General features: G+C 39.6%; 1 protein-coding gene and 1 long non-coding RNA gene across 27 annotated transcripts in view; both read left to right on the forward strand.

The window, feature by feature from the left end:
* Positions 1-18,490, forward strand: part of LOC120052812 — a 292,808-nt gene that overhangs the window by 111,895 nt on the left and 162,423 nt on the right. For all 26 annotated transcript variants that reach the window (XR_005477409.1, XM_038999959.1, XM_038999960.1 and 23 more), the window contains one exon: positions 12,234-12,311. Coding sequence is in view for 25 of the 26 variants with exons in the window: in XM_038999959.1 (XP_038855887.1) it covers positions 12,234-12,311 (78 nt within the window). In the remaining variant the exon portion in view is untranslated. The remainder of the gene's footprint in view (positions 1-12,233; positions 12,312-18,490) is intronic.
* On the forward strand, positions 7,932-8,811 carry LOC120052823. The gene is made up of 4 exons (XR_005477410.1): positions 7,932-8,085; positions 8,184-8,333; positions 8,542-8,640; positions 8,781-8,811. It is a non-coding gene; the product is annotated as an uncharacterized LOC120052823 (long non-coding RNA).

Consider the following 18,490-nt stretch of genomic DNA (forward strand, 5'->3'; position numbering starts at 1 on the left):
CAAACAGTTAAACTGGGAAATGAAGGTGAGGGAAGATTCCATTTTTAACAAAGAGAAACAGTCATGGTATGTTGGTGTAGCCACAGACATAGCCACTCTGACAAGTGCTGTTATGCCCTTAACCCCTGATAATGGTTTCTGGGTGTTTACGTATGAAAAAGGAAAAGGTTATTATGTCCCTGATGACCCTCAAATACCAGAATTGGGAAATGAAAGCCCTTTAATATTTCTAAGCCTACAAGAATCTGGAAAAGCAATTTTTACAACACTGGGAGTGTTCTTAGATTGTGACAGGCAGATGCTTTCCTTTTCTGATGCTGAATCAAAGGTACATCTTTACAGTTTGTTTAACGTTGTGTCATCTAACACATTCTTCGCTGTATTCAGCCCTGGGTTACGTGACAAATGTCCCTTAACAGTTCAATGACTCTGGATGACAAAGGTGGAAATGCATATTAAATGAAATACCATTGTAACACTGAGACACTAACAGGGAATTCAACCGCATAGATACATTACACTTTAAATGTATATTTACTACCTTTAGCAACATCATTGATGTAAATCTGTAATACAAGTATTGAATACCAACAACACTGTTGATTTCTGTCTTGTGTATTGAGATGAACTAACTTGATATTGAATTATTGTCATTTGAAAAACTCCTGTGCAACACCTCCTCTCAGTGGTCTATTCAGTGCATTGAACAGACTGGACCAGGATGCCACTAATGACAAAGACTGACATACCCATACAATTGTGCATCAACTGACATAGGAGACTGACGTCTGCTTTTCATCAACATTTAGTAAATGAGTAAGCCTTGGGTGTGTGGTTTGATGGAGAGGAGATAGTGAAAGTCCAGACAGTCAGACAAAGAGAGGGAGTTTACAGGAGAGACAGCAGGGGTTCAAACTGTAGAAACCAGTTCCTACATTAGAATATAACAATAGATTTTATCAAACAAAACTATGCTAAATTTTTTCTCTGGGACCCTCAGGATGACAAATCAGAGCAAGATTACTGAATGTACAATTTTTACCTTCAGAGGTGAATGTATCAAATTAGCTGCCGTGAAAGTGTTTTGTTGTTGTGCACGCTCTTCAAACAATAGCATGGTATTTATCACTGTAATAGCTACTGTAAATTTGACACGAATTAGATTAACAAGAATTTAAGCTTTCTGCCATATAAGACATGTCTATGTCCTGGAAAGTTGGCTGTTACAGACATCATTCTAATCACATTAGTGCACGTTAGCAACAACCATCCCGTTTTAAGGTCACAAAGTAAAATACTACTTGAATAAAAGTCCAAGTATTTGGTTTTATTAAAATGTTTTAATGGAATTGCTAAAAATACATTTCAAAGTAAAAGTATTGATAATAAAAAATTCCTTATTATGCAAACTAGACGCCACATTTCTTGTTTTATTTTAACTTACGGACAGCCAGGGGCACACTCCAAGACTCAGACATTAATTTACAAACGAAGCATTTGTGTTAGTGAGTCTTCCAGATCAGAGGCAGTAGGGATGACCAGGGATGTTCTCATGATAAGTGCGTGAATTGGAGCATTTTCCTGTCAAATTGTAACGAGTACTTTTGGGTATCAGGGAAAATGTATGGAGTTAAATGTATATTATTTTCTTTAGGAATGTAGTGAAGTAAAATAAAAAGTAGTCAAACATTTAAACAGTAAAGTACAGATACACATTTAAATATCTTTTTACTTCAGTACTTTACACCACTGTTTAATGACTGTGATAGGAGATAACTGAGGATGGATCAACAACATTGTAGTTACTCCACAATAAATGACAGAGTGAAAAGAAGTAAGCCTGTACAAAATTAAAATATTATGAAATATGCATCCTGTTTGCAATAAGGCACTAAAGTAGAACTGCAAGACATGTGGCAAAGAAATTATCTTTATGTCCTGAATACAAAGAGTTATGTTTGGGGCAAATCCAACGCAATGCATCACTAAGTACCACTCTTCATATTTTCAATCATGGTTATGGCTGCATCATGTTATTGATGTGCTAGTCATCAGCAAGAACAAGGGAGTTTTCTTGGAATAAAAGAAAAGGAATAGAGCTAAGCACAGACAAAATCCAAGAGGAAAACCTGGTTCAGTCTGCTTTCCAACAGACACTGGGAGACAAAGTCATCTTTCAGCAGGACAATAACCTAAAACACAAGGCCAAATATACTGTACACTGGAGTTGCTTACCAAGATGACATTGAATATTCCTGAGTGGCTCGTTACAGTTTTGACTTAAATCAGCTTGAAAATCTATGGCAATACTTAAAATGGCTGTCTATCAATGATCAATAACCAACTTGACAGAGCTTGAAGAATTTATTTAATAATAATGTGCAAATATTTTACCATTCAGGCTCAATTCAATACAAAGCTCTTAGAGACTTCACCCAGAAAGACTCAAAGCTGTAATCGCTGCTGACGGTCATTCTAACAGGTATTGACTCAGACTCAGGGCTATAAATACTTATGTAAATGAGATATTTCTGTATTTAATTTTCAATACATTTGCAAACGTTTCCAAGAAGATGTTTTCCTTTAGTCATTATGGAGTATTGTGTGTAAATGGTGAGGTGAAAAAAAGCTATTTAAAATCAATTTTGAATTCTGGGTGTCACACAACAAGATGTGGAATAAATCAAGGTGGATGATTACGAATACTTTCTGAAGGCACTGTGTTGCTCAACAGTTAGTAAATGAATACGCCTTAGGGGTGTTTGATGGAAAAGAGAAAGTGAAAGTACTGACCTTGAGAAAAATAGGAGTTTACAGGAGAGGGAGAATTAAGTGATTCTCAGTCTTTTGTTATGATTGGTAGAATGTAAACGTGATATTTAACATTTAGTATACAAACATTGATATGTCAGTCGGTTATAGGGTGATCAGAAGATTCCAAAGGTAAATGTTGATCGTGCAATGGAAACTAATCGAAGGATCACGCGCTCAGGTACAAATGCATTTTATTATTTGATTACCACCTCTCCATTACAAATACCTTCCTTCTCTCCACACTTCTCCTTACTTTAGTCTTTAAAAAGTGATAATTTCTGAATTCTCTCCTGACAGTTTTCACTTAGTTCAAAGAGATGTTTTAATTATTGTTGTTTACTATCTAGTCATAACCAATGTTCCCTCAAATTTTCTTCAGCACTGAGCCACTTTCAGGTCTGCTGAGCGCAAACTTGAACATTGTGAAAATTCTTTGCAACTTCTGGCTCGAAATTACTGTCAACACTAAGGCTGTACCCGCTTTAAGTACAGTTTTAACATTGGCCAATTATTATTATTCCCATACCTGTCACGTCTGCTCCCGCTCTTCCCTTCCGCTGGCGCATTACCCTGCATCACACGGTCCTGCCATCCATTACTCACACCTGCCCTCCCTCGTCACTTGCATCAGCGATATTGGACTCACCTGGACTCATTCATTACCTGTTTATTTCTTCCCCTATTATTGTCAGTTCCCTACCTCTGTTCCCTGCTGCTGCCTTGTATTGTTCTTGTCTTTTGAATTTGTTTCTGATGCTGTTCCTGTCTCGTCTCTGTCCCTTAAAATTAAATGTTTTACTCCCCGTACCTGCTTCGTCTCAACAGCATCATTCCGCGTGGCAATACCATTATTACAGAGAATCAGACACATTATGCTACCCTACTGAGCTTATTCAAGACCACTCAAAATACCACACTGTCCCTTAGAAGACAAAAAAGGATCTTACCTGACTCGCTTTTCAAAGATGGCTGGAAATGCAGACATTTTGTGCTCTTGTAGGAAGTAACCACTCCTCAATTGGTTTACCTTTTTTCTCCCCAATTTTGTGGTATCCAATTGGTAGTTACAGTCTTGTCTCATCGCTGCGACTCCTGTACGGACTCAGGAAAGGCGAATGTTGAGATCCGTGCATCCTCCGAACACAACCCAACGAAGCCGCACTACTTCTTGACAAAATCCCCGCTTAACCCGGAAGCCAGCCACACCAATGTGTCAGAGGAAACACGGTACACCTGGCGACCGTGCCCGCCACAGGAGTCGCTAGAGGGGCGATTGGCCAAGGACATCCCTGCTGGCCAAACCCTCCCTAACCTGGACGACACTGGGCCAATTGTGCGCTGCCTCATGAGTCTCCCAGTCGCGTCCAGCTGCGACAGAGCCTGGACTAGAACCAGGATCTCTAGTGGCACAGCTAGCACTACGATGCAGTACCATTCCCCAATTGTTGACTAGAAATGAGGTATAACTGGGCTAATAACTCACTAACTAGAAAATAATATGAACAAATGTGCACAGATGGCTACATGCAGCTCTCGCTTTGATCTCAAAACAAGCACATTTACTCATGACCGCTCATACTGTAAACACAGTCCAGTTCAAAGTGAATGGCACATTTCCGTATATCCCAATGGCTATTTGCATATAGGCCTACTGCAGCTCTGATTGATTGGTTATGGCGCACCAGTCTGTGTAGAGTAGGGGCTTGAGTCATCCTTGTCAATGCAATAGAATCCTACGTCGATGCGCTCTGCCTACAAGAAAATCTCTTGCATAATTTGTTTTGTTTCGGTATGTGACATCGAAAGTGACTAACGTTGCATTGATTCGAGCACAATTCCCACAGTAGAGCGAAACATTGATAGTGTTAAGTAAAGGGGAAAACTCTAGAAAGTTGAGTGAAGCTCAATCTTGTGCTTCTCTGCGCGTGCTGATATTTGTTCTGCGCACAGTATAGAGGAAACATTGATCATAATTCCATACTGCATGATTGGTATACAGTGCATTCAGAGAGTATTCAGACCCCTTGACTTTTCCACATTTTGTTATGTTACAGCCTTGTTCTGAAATTGATTAAATATATATTTTTTCTCATCAATCTAAACACAATATCCCATAATGAGAAACTAAAAACAGGTAAAAACGGAAATATCACATTTACATAAATATTCAGTATTCAGACCCTTTACTCAGTACTTTGTTGAAGCACCTTTGGCAGCGATTACAGACTTGAGTCTTCTTGGGTATGATGCTACAAGCTTGGCATACCTGTATTTGGGGAGTTTCTCACAATCTTCTCTGCAGATCATCTCAAGTTCTGTCAGGTTGTATGAGGAACGTCGCTGCACAGCTATTTTCAGGTCTCTCCAGAGATGTTCAATTGGGTTTATGTCTGGGCTCTGGCTGGGCCACTCAAGGACATTCAGAGACTTGTCCTGAAGCCACTCCTGCGTTGTCTCGGCTGTGTGCTTAGGGTCGTTGTCCTGTTGGAAGGTGAACCGTTGCCTCAGTCAGGTCCTGAGCGCCCTGGAGCAGGTTTTCATCTATTCTTTACTCTTTCCCTTGATCCTGACTAGTCTCCCAGTCCCTGCCGCTGAAAAACATCCTCACAGCATGATGCTGCCACCACCATGCTTTTCCTCCTGACGTGACTATTGGCATTCAGGCCAAAGAGTTCAATCTTGGTTTCATCAGAATCTTGTTTCTCATGGTCTGAGAGTCCTTTATGTGCCTTTAGGCAAACTCCAAGCGGGCTGTCATGTGCCTTTTACAGAGGAGTGGCTTCTGTCTGGTCACTCTACCATAAAGACCCAATTGGTGGAGTGCTGCAGAGATGGTTGTCCTTCTGGAAGGTTCTCCCATCTCCAAAGAAGAACTCTAGAGCTCTGTCAGAGTGAGCATTGGGTTCTTGGTCACCTCCTTGACCAAGAACCTTCTCCCTTGATTGCTCAGTTTGGCCAGCCAGCCAGCTCTAGGAGGAGTCTTGGTAGTTCTAAACTTCTTCCATTTAGGAATGATAGAGGCTACTGTGTTCTTGGGGACCATCAATGCTTCAGAAATGTTTTGGTGCCCTTCCCCAGATCTGTGCCTCGAAACAATTCTGTCTCGGAGCTCTACGGCCAAATCCGTTAACCTCATGGCTTGGCATTTGCTCTGACATGCACTGTCAACTGTGGGACCTTATATAGACAGCTGTGTGCCTTTCCAAATCATGTCCAATCAATTTAATCTACCACAGTTGGACTCCAATCAAGTTGTAGAAACATCTCAAGGATGATCAATGGAAACAAGATGCACCTGAGCTCAATTTCAAGTCTTATAGCAAAGGTTTCGAATACCTGTGAACATAAGTTATTTCTGTTGAAACTAAATTTCTTAAAACCTGTTTTAACGTTGTCATTATGGGATATTGTGTGTAGATAGATGAGGGAATACAATTATTTCATCAATTTTAGAATACAGTTATACATACCAGATCATAATTCCAAACTGTATGATTAGTATAATTCATAAAGAATCCATCAACCAGATTTTTAAATCTCTGTTTGCTAAATGTATCATTTTCTGGCAGGCAAGATAGCAGTAATATAAGGGCAATTCCACAAAAAACAGAATTACTCAGAGTTTTCCCTTTAAAATGTATGTCAAACAAAAACATTGATTGCAAACCTCACACATCTATGCACAAGGACTTATTTTAAAAATTTCCACTGAACATTTTACAAAAACACAGGACAATTATTTTACCATGGAATTGCCCATAATGAAACTGGTCAAATGTCTAAAGGTCCAAAGTTTAGCCTCACAGGGTGTCATGCAATCTATGCGTCACGCCAAAAACACCAGGTGCAAATAACAAGACAGGCCCAAAACCAGGACCCAACCGGTCCGGAGGAAAAAATAAAGGAAATCGCACAAACATGAACAGAGGAAAAATAAGCCCGCACAAAGAGCAGGCGGGCATACCGGCTTAAATAGACAACTAAAACCTAAACAAGAAACAGGTGTAACCAATAAGACAAAAACAACAGAAAAGGGAAAAGTGGCAGCTAGTAGACCGGTGACAACGACCGCCGAGTGCTGCCCGAACAGGAAGAGGAGCCACCTTCGGTGGGAGTCGTGACACAGGGGCTCTATTTATATTGGTCTCCTTTTACTTCATATTGGCTGGATAAACATGATGGACAGGAGGCTGATCCAATAGGACAAATTGGAGATGAACAGCACGATTCCTCTTTACAGCAGGACCCTGCATATGTACAGTATGTGGCTAATGATTAAATAGTTTAAAGTGTATTGCTAACACAATTATACTTATGTATTTACTTGTTTACTTACTTATTTACATACCTAGCTACTTACTTACTTACTTATTTACTAACTTATTTATGTACTTACTGTGTTTTATAAGTGACAGGCAGTACATATTCATCACACAGCTTACTATGGATTCTCTTGTGATAATGATGTCACAGTCATGTCCTCTATCTTTACCACAGGGTTGTGTCTGATGGTGGTGATGCTGGCTGTCCTCACTGCTCCCATCACAACTCAAAAACCTGGTAAGAATTTGTATACTAATTTAATTACAATATATTCCACTTCCTGGAATAAACAGTCTGAGAATCTCTCCTCAATGTTCCATCTGTATCTCTCTACTCTAGCTCTAGATGACTTTTCAGTGTCAGTCCCTGATGCTCCAATCATGGCATGGTCAGGCTCCACTGTCTCTCTACCTTGTGAAATCTCACCTCTCTTCAATGCGGAGCCATTGGAGGTGCGCTGGTACCGGCCCGATAACTCCTACAGCCCTGCCTTGTTGTACAAGGACCACAAGATCCAGGAGACCCCTGTGGACCCTCGGTACAGGGGAAGGGTGTCTCTAACTGGGGGGCTGGAGAGAGGGAACGTGTCCCTGACACTGGAGAGGGTCACACTGGAAGACAGGGGGGAGTATGTGTGCCGTGTCAGCAGCGAACAATGGTTCGATAAGGCCAGTGTATTCCTCACAGTAAATGGTAAGTGGCTGGGGACAGGTTCACAGAACTTATGCCTTGTCCAATCTTTTCATGGTTGTAACATGACCTCACACTCACACTTTATATTTTCACTAGTATTAGGTGGTATCCCAGTTCTCTCTGTAGCTGTAGGAGGAGGAGGTCAGGTGAACGTTACCTGTTTATCAGAGGGATGGTCACCACAACCTAAACTTTCATGGAAAAACAAAGAGGGGACAGAGATCAGAAATAAACAAGAAGTACTCAACACCTCTGGTAATTACTTCTAGAATCACTACACAGCTATACTGTATAGGTTTGAGTTGTGTGTCTATAAACATGTGTATCCTCACCCCTCTCCCTCTATGTGTCAGATCCCCAGGGCTTGGTGAGTGTCAGTAGTTGGCTGCTGTATGCTCCCTCATACTCCGATTGGCTCGCCTGTACAGTCTCTCTGTCTGAGGAGGCGAAGAGAGAGGGCAGAATTCTGCCACATATATACACAGCTCCTACAGCTGTACCTGGTGAGTTAGTCTCCTACACAAACATCCTACCCATGATCAGATCCCTCTCTCCCCATCCCACAGACACTAGTTTAGAAGAGGAGGATGAACATGTTGAAGTGGTGTCTACAGTTAATTTGGTAATTCATTTCACTGTGATGATGTTCTGATAATATCATGTCTTGAGAGCTTTAGAGGCATTTGATCCATGTTGAGTCTCTGTGTGCAGGAGTTTACAAAAAGGCCTTCATTGTGACTCTGCTCCTGTTGGTCCTGTCTCTGGTCATCATCTGTGCTCTGTGCTCTGTCATCCTGTGGAAGCGAAGAGGTATCTGGATTTCAGTCATATTACTATTTGAGATTTAAATTTAAGAGCAAGATATAACAGTAATAATGACCCTAAAGAGAAATGTGTCAAAAGATTTTGTCCATAACATATTTAAACAATAATATTTGTTTATATTTTAGGGTCCATGTGGTCTTCATCCCGAAAGTCCAGAAACCATTCAGGTAGTGTATTTCATCTGATAAATAAACTGAGAATGAAATATGAGTTATGACATAACATAAACAATGAGTTTATTTTATTTTGACAATTGTGTCTCTATATTTCAGATCAAACTGAGCTGGGACAGAGGCTGGCAGGTAATTGTTTCATTTTGATCTCTGGGTGAAGGCTATCATAAGATACACGCAACTTATTTTTGAGAACCTTTCCATTGACACGAAGCATGATATACACATATCTCAATAGGATTTGACTCTACTTGTTCCACAATTTACCTTTTTATAATAATTTTAACCTTCTCCATTCAACAGAGCAAATTAAAACTATTGCAGGTTGTTCACTATCATGATGATATAATTTTATAACGTTGATAATCATTTAGTAGCCTAGTTTTGTATAAATTAAATATTTACGATTATTGAATTGCAGGATAATGACCTAAATGCGCTCTGCTAGGGGCAGAAAGCAAAGAACAGATACCAACTACTGAAGAGATAGCAGCTGTAATAGAAATTAATCTGGAAGGTATTAAGTAAGGGGGAAAACATTTCTTTACTCTCTAAAATGTGTCATGCTGTCACGATCGTGTGGAGGATTGACGGACCAAAACGCAGCATTTGGAAAATAAGCCATCTTCTTTTATTTTAGAAGAAGGCAAAACGAAACAAAAACACTTACGAACTAACCAAAACAATAAACGACCGTGAAGCTAATAAAACGTAGTGCGCACACACACACGCTACAAACGTATAACATAGACAATTACCCACATCAAACGAAAGCCTATGGCTACCTTAAATATGGCTCCCAATCAGAGACAACAGAAATCAGCTGTCTCTAATTGAGAACCCATTCAGGCAACCATAGACTCTCCTAGACAACTACACCCAACATAGACACAGCTAGACACATACACTCAACACAAACCCATACACTACACCCAACACCCCCTTTACCATATAACCACCCAAAACCGATAGAACACAAACATTCCCCATGTCACACCCTGACCTAACTAAAATAATAAAGAAAACAAAGAATACTAAGGCCAGGGCGTGACACATGCCAAAAGTGCAGAAACAGTATCTCATCTGATCTGTGTTATAACTCATCTCACACTTAGTTTATTTATGACAACATAAACCATGATGGATTTTATGTTGACATGATTGTGTCTCTATATTTCAAATCAAACTGAGCTAGGACAAGGGCCGGCAGGTAACTGTTTCATTCTGATCTCTCGGTGAAATGCTAATACATGCTAATACATGCTACTAACTTATTTATGAGGAAACATTCCATTGACACCAAGCATAATATGCACATATCTCAATAGGGTTTGACTCTCCCTGTTCCACAATTCACCTTTTTACAATAACTTTCACCTTTTCCATTCAACAGAAACAAAAAACCTAATTGAAGGTAATGTTCACTCGTGATATACTGTATATGATATAATATAACTTTGATAATGTAGTAACCTGATGAATTTCAATATTACCTAAATATGCTCTGTTAGGGGCTGAAAACACAGTGCCGAAACCTCCCAAACAGAAAGCAGCTGGAAAAGAATTGAATCTGGAAGGTAAAGTAATAGGAGAAAAAATACAGTTGAAGTCGGAAGTTTACATACACCTTAGCCAACTACATTTAAACTCAGTTTCACAATTCCTGACATTTAATCCATTGTAAAAAATTCATTGTCTTAGGTCAGTTAGGATCACCACTTTATTTTAAGAATGTGAAATGTTAGAATAATAGTAGAGAATTATTTATTTCAGCTTTTATTTCTCTCATCACATTCCCCGTGGGTCAGAAGTTACACTCAATTGGTATTTGGCAGCATTGCCTTTAAATTGTTTAACTTGGGTCAAATGTTTCTGGTAGCCTTCCACAAACTTCCCACAATAAGTTGAGTGAATTTTGGCCCATTCCTCCTGACAGAGCTAGTGTAACTGAGTCAGGTTTGTAGGCCTCCTTACTCACACATGCTTTTTCAGTTCTGCCCACAAATGTTCTATAGGATAGAGGCCAGGGCTTTGTGATGGCCACTCCAATACCTTGACTTTGTTGTCCTTAAGCCATTTTGCCACAACTTTGGAAGTATGCTTGGGGTCATTGTCCATTTGGAAGACGCATTTGCGACCAAGCTTTAACTTCTTGACTGACGTCTTGAGATGTTGTTTCAATATATCCACATAATTTTCCTGCCTCATTGTGCCATCTATTTTGTGAAGTGCACCAGTCCCTCCTGCAGCAAAGCACCCCCACAACATGATGCTGCTATCCCCGTGCTTCACGGTTGGGATGGTGTTTTTCGGCTTGCAAGCCTCCCCCTTTTTCCTACAAACATAACGATGGTCATTATGGCCAAACAGTTCAATTTTTGTTTCATCAGACCAGAGGACATTTCTCCAAAAAGTATGATCTTTGTCCCCATGTGCAGTTGCAAACCGTAGTCTGGCTTTTTTATGGCGGTTTTTCAGCAGTGGCCTCCTCCTTGCTGAGCGGCCTTTCAGCTTATGTCGATATGGGACTTGTTTTACTGTGGATATAGATACTTTTGTACCTGTTTTCTCCAGCACCTTCACAGGGTCCTTTGCTGCTGTTCTGGGATTGATTTGCACTTTTCGCACCAAAGAACGTTCATCTCTATGAGACAGAATGCGTCTCCTTCATGAGCAGTATGACGGATGCGTGGTTTCATGGGTGTTTATACTTGCGTACTATTGTTTGTACAGATGAACGTGGTACTTTCAGGCGTTTGGAAATTGCTCCCAAGGATGAACCAAACTTGTGGAGGTCCACAATTTTTATTCTGAGGTCTTGGCTGATTTTTTTTGATTTTCCCATGATGTCAAGCAAAGAGGCACTGAGTTTGAAGGTAGGCCTTGAAATACATCCACAGGTACACCTCCAATTGACTCAAATTATGTCAATTAGCCTATCAGAAGCTTCTAATGCCATGACATAATTTTCTGGAATTTTCCAAGATGTTTAAAGGCACAGTTAACTTAGTGTATGTAAACTTCTGGCCCGCTGGAATTGTGATACCGCTGAATTATAAGTGAAACAATCTGTCTGTAAACAATTGCTTGAAAAATTACTTGTGTCATGCACGAAGTAGTTGTCCTAATCGACTTGCCAAAACTATAGCTTGTTAACAAGAAATTTGTGGAGTGGTTGAAAAACTGCATGCTACCCTTTTAATTGTATAATTTGATGATATTTTGACGTAAACGCAATAGGATTTGACCTTCCCAATTCCACATTCACCTTTTTACAATAATGTTCACCTTTTCCATTCAACAGAGACAAAAACCCTAATTGAATGTAATGTTCACTCATGATATACTGTATATAATATAACTTTGATACTGTATTCAGCTGATTCATTTTTATATTACCTAAATGTGCTCCGTTAGGGGCAGAAAACACAGTGCCGAGACCTACCGAACAGAGAGCAGATGGAAAAGACTTGAATCTGGAAGGTAAAGTAATAGGATAACAAATATATGACCCTTTAATGGTATATTTTGATGATATTTTGACATAATTGCAATAGGAGTTGACTGTCCCAGTTCCACATTTACCTTTTTACAATAACGTTCACCTTTTCCATTCAACAGAGACAAAAAACCTAATTGAATGTAATGTTCACTCATGATATACTGTATATGATATAACTTTGATAATGTAGTAACCTGATGAATTTCAATATTACCTAAAGTTGCTCCGTTAGGGGCAGAAAACACAGCGCTGACCCCTCCCATACAGAAAGCAGCTGGAAAAGAATTGAATCTGGAAGGTATAGTAAAAGATAAAAAATGTATTACCTTCTTAATTGTTTAATTGGATGATATTTTGACGTAATCGCAATAGGATTCACATTTGGGTTTGCTTGTCCCAGTTCCACATTCACCTTTTTACAATAACTTTCACCTTTTCCATTCAACAGAGACAAAAAACATAATTGAATGTAATGTTCACTCATGATATACTGTAGATAATATAACTTTGATAATGTAGTAACCAGATTCATTTCAATATTAACTAAATGTGCTCCATTAGGGGCAGAAAACACAGTAATAGGAGAACAAATATATGACCCTTTTATTTGTATATTTTGATGATAATTATACATAATCGTAAATTGATTTTACTGTCCCAGTTCCATATTGACCTTTTTACAATAACGTTCACCTTTTCCATTTAACAGAGACAAAAAACCTAATTGAATGTAATGTTCACTCATGATATACTGTATACGATATAACTTTGATAATGTAGTAACCTGATGAATTTCAATATTACCTAAAGGTGCTCCGTTAGGGGCAGAAAACACAGCGCTGACCCCTCCCATACAGAAAGCAGCTGGAAAAGAATTGAAACTGAAAGGTAAAGTACTAGGATCACAAATATATGACCCTTTTAATGGTACATTTTGATGATATTTTGACATAATCGCAATAGGACCTGACTGTCCCAGTTCCACATTAACTTTTTTACAATAACTTTCACCTTTTCCGATCAACAGAGACAAAAAACCTAATTGAATGTAATGTTCACTCATGATATACTGTATACGATATAACTTTGATAATGTAGTAACCTGATGAATTTCAATATTACCTAAAGGTGCTCCGTTAGGGGCAGAAAACACAGTGCTGACCCCTCCCATACAGAAAGCAGCTGAAAAAGAATTGAATCTGGAGTATAGTAAAATAATAAAAAATGTATTACCTTCTTAATTGTATTATTTGATGATCATTTGTCATAATAACATTTGGTTTTGCTTGTCCCAGTTCCACATTCACCTTTTTACAATAACTTTCACCTTTTCCATTCAACAGAGACAAAAAACCTAATAGAAGGTAATGTTCACTCATGATATACTGTATATGATATAATATAACTTTGATAATGTAGTAACCTGATTCATTTCAATACTATCTAAATGTGCTCCGTTAGGGGCAGAACACACAGTGAAGACTCCTACCGAACAGAGAGAAGCTGGAAAAGAAGTTAATCTGAAAGGTAAAGTTATACTGGGGGGAAAAATGCATTACCCTCTAAATTGTATAATTTACAGTGTTTGCATTGTTCATAAAACTAAGTCTGCTGACATGTTGGAGTGCATTAAACCATTTATAATTTATAACATTTTTGGAACAGTTGAAATACAGGACACTCACAATTTACTTTTTAAATTGCAGATTGGCACCAGGTGAAAGGATTCAAAGGTAAAAAATCACAGTAGGACAGGAAAATTGTATGTTCATCAGATTATTACAATATACAGGTAACAACCTAAATAAAGGAAACCTACAAAGTGTCTTAATAGGGCGTTGAGCTGCCAGGACAGCCAGGACGAGCTGCCAGGACAGCCAGGACGAGCTGCCAGGACGAGCTGCCAGGACAGCTTCAATACTCATTGGCATAGATTCTACAAGTGTCTGGGGCTCTCTTGTTGATGGTGGTGGAAAACGCTGTCTCAGGCGCCGCTCCAGAATCACCCATAAGTGTTCAATTGAGTTGAGATCTAGTGACTGAGATGGCCATGGCATATGGTTTACATTGTTTTCATGATCATCAAACCATTGTGACCACTCTGGGGGAAGTGTCATTCTGTAAGAGACTCCTCCCATCAGGATGTAAATGGTTCAGCATAGGTTGAAGGTGATCACTCAGAATGGATGTGTTGTTATTGGCATTTACTCGGCCCTCTAAGGGGTTGAGTGGACCTAAACCATGCCAGGACAAAGCACCCCACACCATAACAGACACCAGAAACCTAATTTACTCAAGTGTTTCCTTTATTTTGGCAGTTACCTGGAGGTCCACATTATCTGAAATCCTTACCAATCCATCCCATCATATTGTGTGAATGAAAGAAATCTTGTCTTTCTAGTTCCCTCAGACAACATCATTCTGGATGAAAAGACTGCGCACCCTGCTATTAGAGTGAATCAAGGAAAGCGGGCTTATTACATGAAAGAAAAAGTTACAGAAAAAACCCTTCTGCATCTTCATGTGTTTTCTATAGAGAGTTTCAGTTCAGGACAACACTTTTGGGAAGTGAAGGTAAAGGATAAATCAACAGAAAAACTGTCATGGTATGTTGGTGTGGCCAGAGAGAATGTTGAGAGAAGACCTACTGTTCCTTTAACTCCACAGAATGGTTTTTGGATTCTTTCTTTTGATAAAGAAAAAGGTTTCCATGTCAATACTGACCCTCAACCACCAATAACTGTGGCAGAGCTCACTATTGTGGGAGTGTTTCTAGACTGTGACAGACACACTCTGTCTTTTTATAATGTTGATACAGAGTCACTTCTTTACACTTTTACTGATGTGAAGACATCCAACTACTTTCCTGTGTTCAGTCCGGGAAAACGTGACAGAATCACAATAAGAATCATTTGAATGCATACCAAAACCCCTTTCACACCACTGAGCCAGGTCGAGCTGTACTGAGCTGGTCTGGTTAAGCATCCACTGTAGTTGCTGTAGCCGTGCCAGAAAGGACAATGTGAAAATAGAATATTAGAGCCAGCACAGTATAGGGTGGGTCAGCACGATAGTGTCAAAAGGGTCTGAGATGCAGGTGAAATTCATGTCAAATGAATCATGCATTATACACATTTTGTGTTATTCAGTGATTGTAAATGTGTGTATCTTTTTCCCCAAATGTTTTCAGACGCCACAAGAAAAAGAGAGCACTAGTAATGGCGTCTTTTTGTAGGAAATAACTCTGCCATGGTTCGTTGAACAAACCCTACTGGAAAATGAATGGATTTTTGGTAGGGTATTTGGATAAACGTTGAAACTGAGGTCTGTGGTAAAACACAGGCTTAAGAGCTAATCTTCATCAGCTAACGTCACTTTGATTTTTTTTAAAGCATTTATGCAATCAGAAAAAACATAAAGGCTTAATTCATAACGTTCAGACGTTATTTTCTGCGTTTATCCCAAAACCGTATTCTTTCCCCCTAAGAATGGCTGAACGAACCAAAACTTATCATACAAAATTTTTTAGGGCTACAAGCTAGCGAGTTTTATAAAATCAACCAAAAATCTTTGACTTTTTTTCTACCTGTAGCTAGATTATGAATGTAAACAGCGAATCTACTGTAGTACAAGTTAGCAATATCCTTTGCATTCTTGAATTCTGTTAAAATGTTGTCCCAATTAATAAATTACTGTAATCTGTTAATAAAGTTTCACTGTTGTGTTGTTGAATGTACTGAACAAAAATATAAATGCAACAATTTAAAAGATTTTACTTAGTTACAGTTCATATCAGGAAATAAGTCAATTGAAATACATTCATTAGGCCCTAATCTATGGATTTCACATGACTGGAATACAGATATGCATCTGTTAGTCAGACACTTTAAAAAAAGGTAGGGGCGTGGATCAGAAAACCTGTCAATATCTGGTATGACCACCATTTGCCTCATTCAGCGTGACACATCTCCTTCGCATAGAGTTGATCAGGCTGTTGATTGTGGCCTGGGGAATGTTGTCCCACTCCTCTTCAATGGCACAATGGCAATGCGAAGTTGCTGGATATTGGCGGGAACTGGAACACGCTGTCACCGATCCAGAGCATCCCAAACAGGCTCAATGGGTGACATGTCTGGTGAGTATGTAGGCCATGGAAGAACTGGGACAAGATCCTGAGGCGCATTGTCGTGCCATTCATCCACCGCCATCACCTTGTTTCAGCATGATAATGCACGTTGCAAGGATCTGTACACAATTCTTGGAAGCTGAAAATGTCCCAGTTCTTCCATATTGCTTTGGATAAAAGCGTCTGCTAAATGGCATACATATTATAAAACATTTTAAGGATGGCGCAACCTCTTTCCCTCTTCGGTGCATAGCCAATTTTGAACCTGAATTCAACTTTCCTCAAAATACTATGCTGCAGGGTGACACATGCTCTAAAGTGCCTTTTAAGAGCCATAAAAAAAAAAATACATATACACTACTGTTCAAAAGTTTGGGGTCGCTTAGAAATGTCCTTGTTTTGAAAGAAAAGCTAATTTTTGGTCCATTAAAATAACATCAAAGTGATCAGAAATACAGTGTAGATCTTGTTAATGTTGTAAATTACTATTGTAGCTGGAAACAGATGATTTTTAATGGAACATCTACATAGGCATAGAGGCCCATTATTAGCAACCATCACTCCTGTGTTCCAATGGCACGTTGTGTTAGCTAGTCCAAGTTTATAATTTTAAAAGGCTAATTGATCATTAGAAAACCCTTTTGTAATTATGTTAGCACAGCTGAAGACTGTTGTCCTGATTAAAGAAGCAATAAAACTGGCCATCTTTAGACTAGTTTAGTATCTGGAGCATCAGCATTTGTGGGTTCGATGATTACAGGCTCAAAATTGCCAGAAACAAAGCACTTTCTTCTGAAACTCGTCAGTCTATTCTTAATTTCTGAGAAATGAAGGCTATTCCATGCGAGAAATTGCCAATAAACTGAAGATCTCGAACAACGCTGTATACTCCTCCCTTCACAGAACAGGGCAAACTGGCTCTAACCAGAATAGAAAGAGAGTGGGAGGCCCCGGGGCACAACTAAACATACTCTGTTCATCTTTCCCTCGAAAGATGAAAAACATCCGCACAGCATGATGCTGCAACCTCAATGCTTCACCGTTGGGATGGTGCAAGGTTTCCTCCAGACTTTACACTTGTCATTCAGGCCTAATAGTGGGTTTCATTAGACCAGAGAATCTATTTCTCATGGTCTGAAAGTCTTTTGGCAAACTCCAAGCAGGCTGTTATGTGCCTTTTACTGAGGTGTGGCTTCCGTCTGGCCACTCTACCATAAAGGCCTGATTGGTGGAGTGCTGTAGAGATGGTTGTCCTTCTGGAAGGTTCTCCCATCTCCACAGAGGAACTCTGGAGCTCTGTCAGAGGGACCATCGGGATCTCGGTCACCTTCCTCACCAAAGCCTTATCCCGATTGCTCAGTTTGGCTGGCTGGCCAGCTCCAGGAAGAGTCTTGGTGGTTCCAAACTTCTTCCATTTAAGAATGATGGAGGCCACTGTGTTCTTGGGGACCCTTCCCCAGATCTGTGCCTTGAAACAATCCTGTCTAGGAGCTCTATAGACAATTCCTTCGACCTCATGGCTTGGTTTTTGCTCAGACATGCACTGTCAACTGTGGAACCTCATATAGACAGTAGTGTGCCTGTAACGGTAGATTTCCTCCTCTTCATCTGAAGAGCAGGGATCGCAGGGATCGGACCAAGACACAGCGTAGTTAGTGTTCATCATGTTTAATAACGACAAAACCGTGAACACTACAAAATACAAAATAACAAATGTGGCAAAACCGAAACAGTCTTATCTGGTGCATAGAACACAAAGACAGAAGACAACCACCCACAAACCCCAACACAAAACAGGCTACCTAAATATGGTTCCCAATCAGAGACAATGACTAACACCTGCCTCTGATTGAGAACCATATCAGGCCAAACATAGAAACGGGAAAACTAGACACACAACATAGAATGCCCACTCAGCTCACGTCCTGACCAACACTAAAACAAAGAAAACACAAAAGAACTATGGTCAGAACGTGACAGTGCCTTTCCAAGTCATGTCCAATCAATTGAATTTATGACAGGTGGAGTCCAATC

This window comes from Salvelinus namaycush, chromosome 8 (assembly GCF_016432855.1).
Source record: "Salvelinus namaycush isolate Seneca chromosome 8, SaNama_1.0, whole genome shotgun sequence".
NCBI classification, from domain to species: Eukaryota; Metazoa; Chordata; class Actinopteri; order Salmoniformes; family Salmonidae; genus Salvelinus; species Salvelinus namaycush.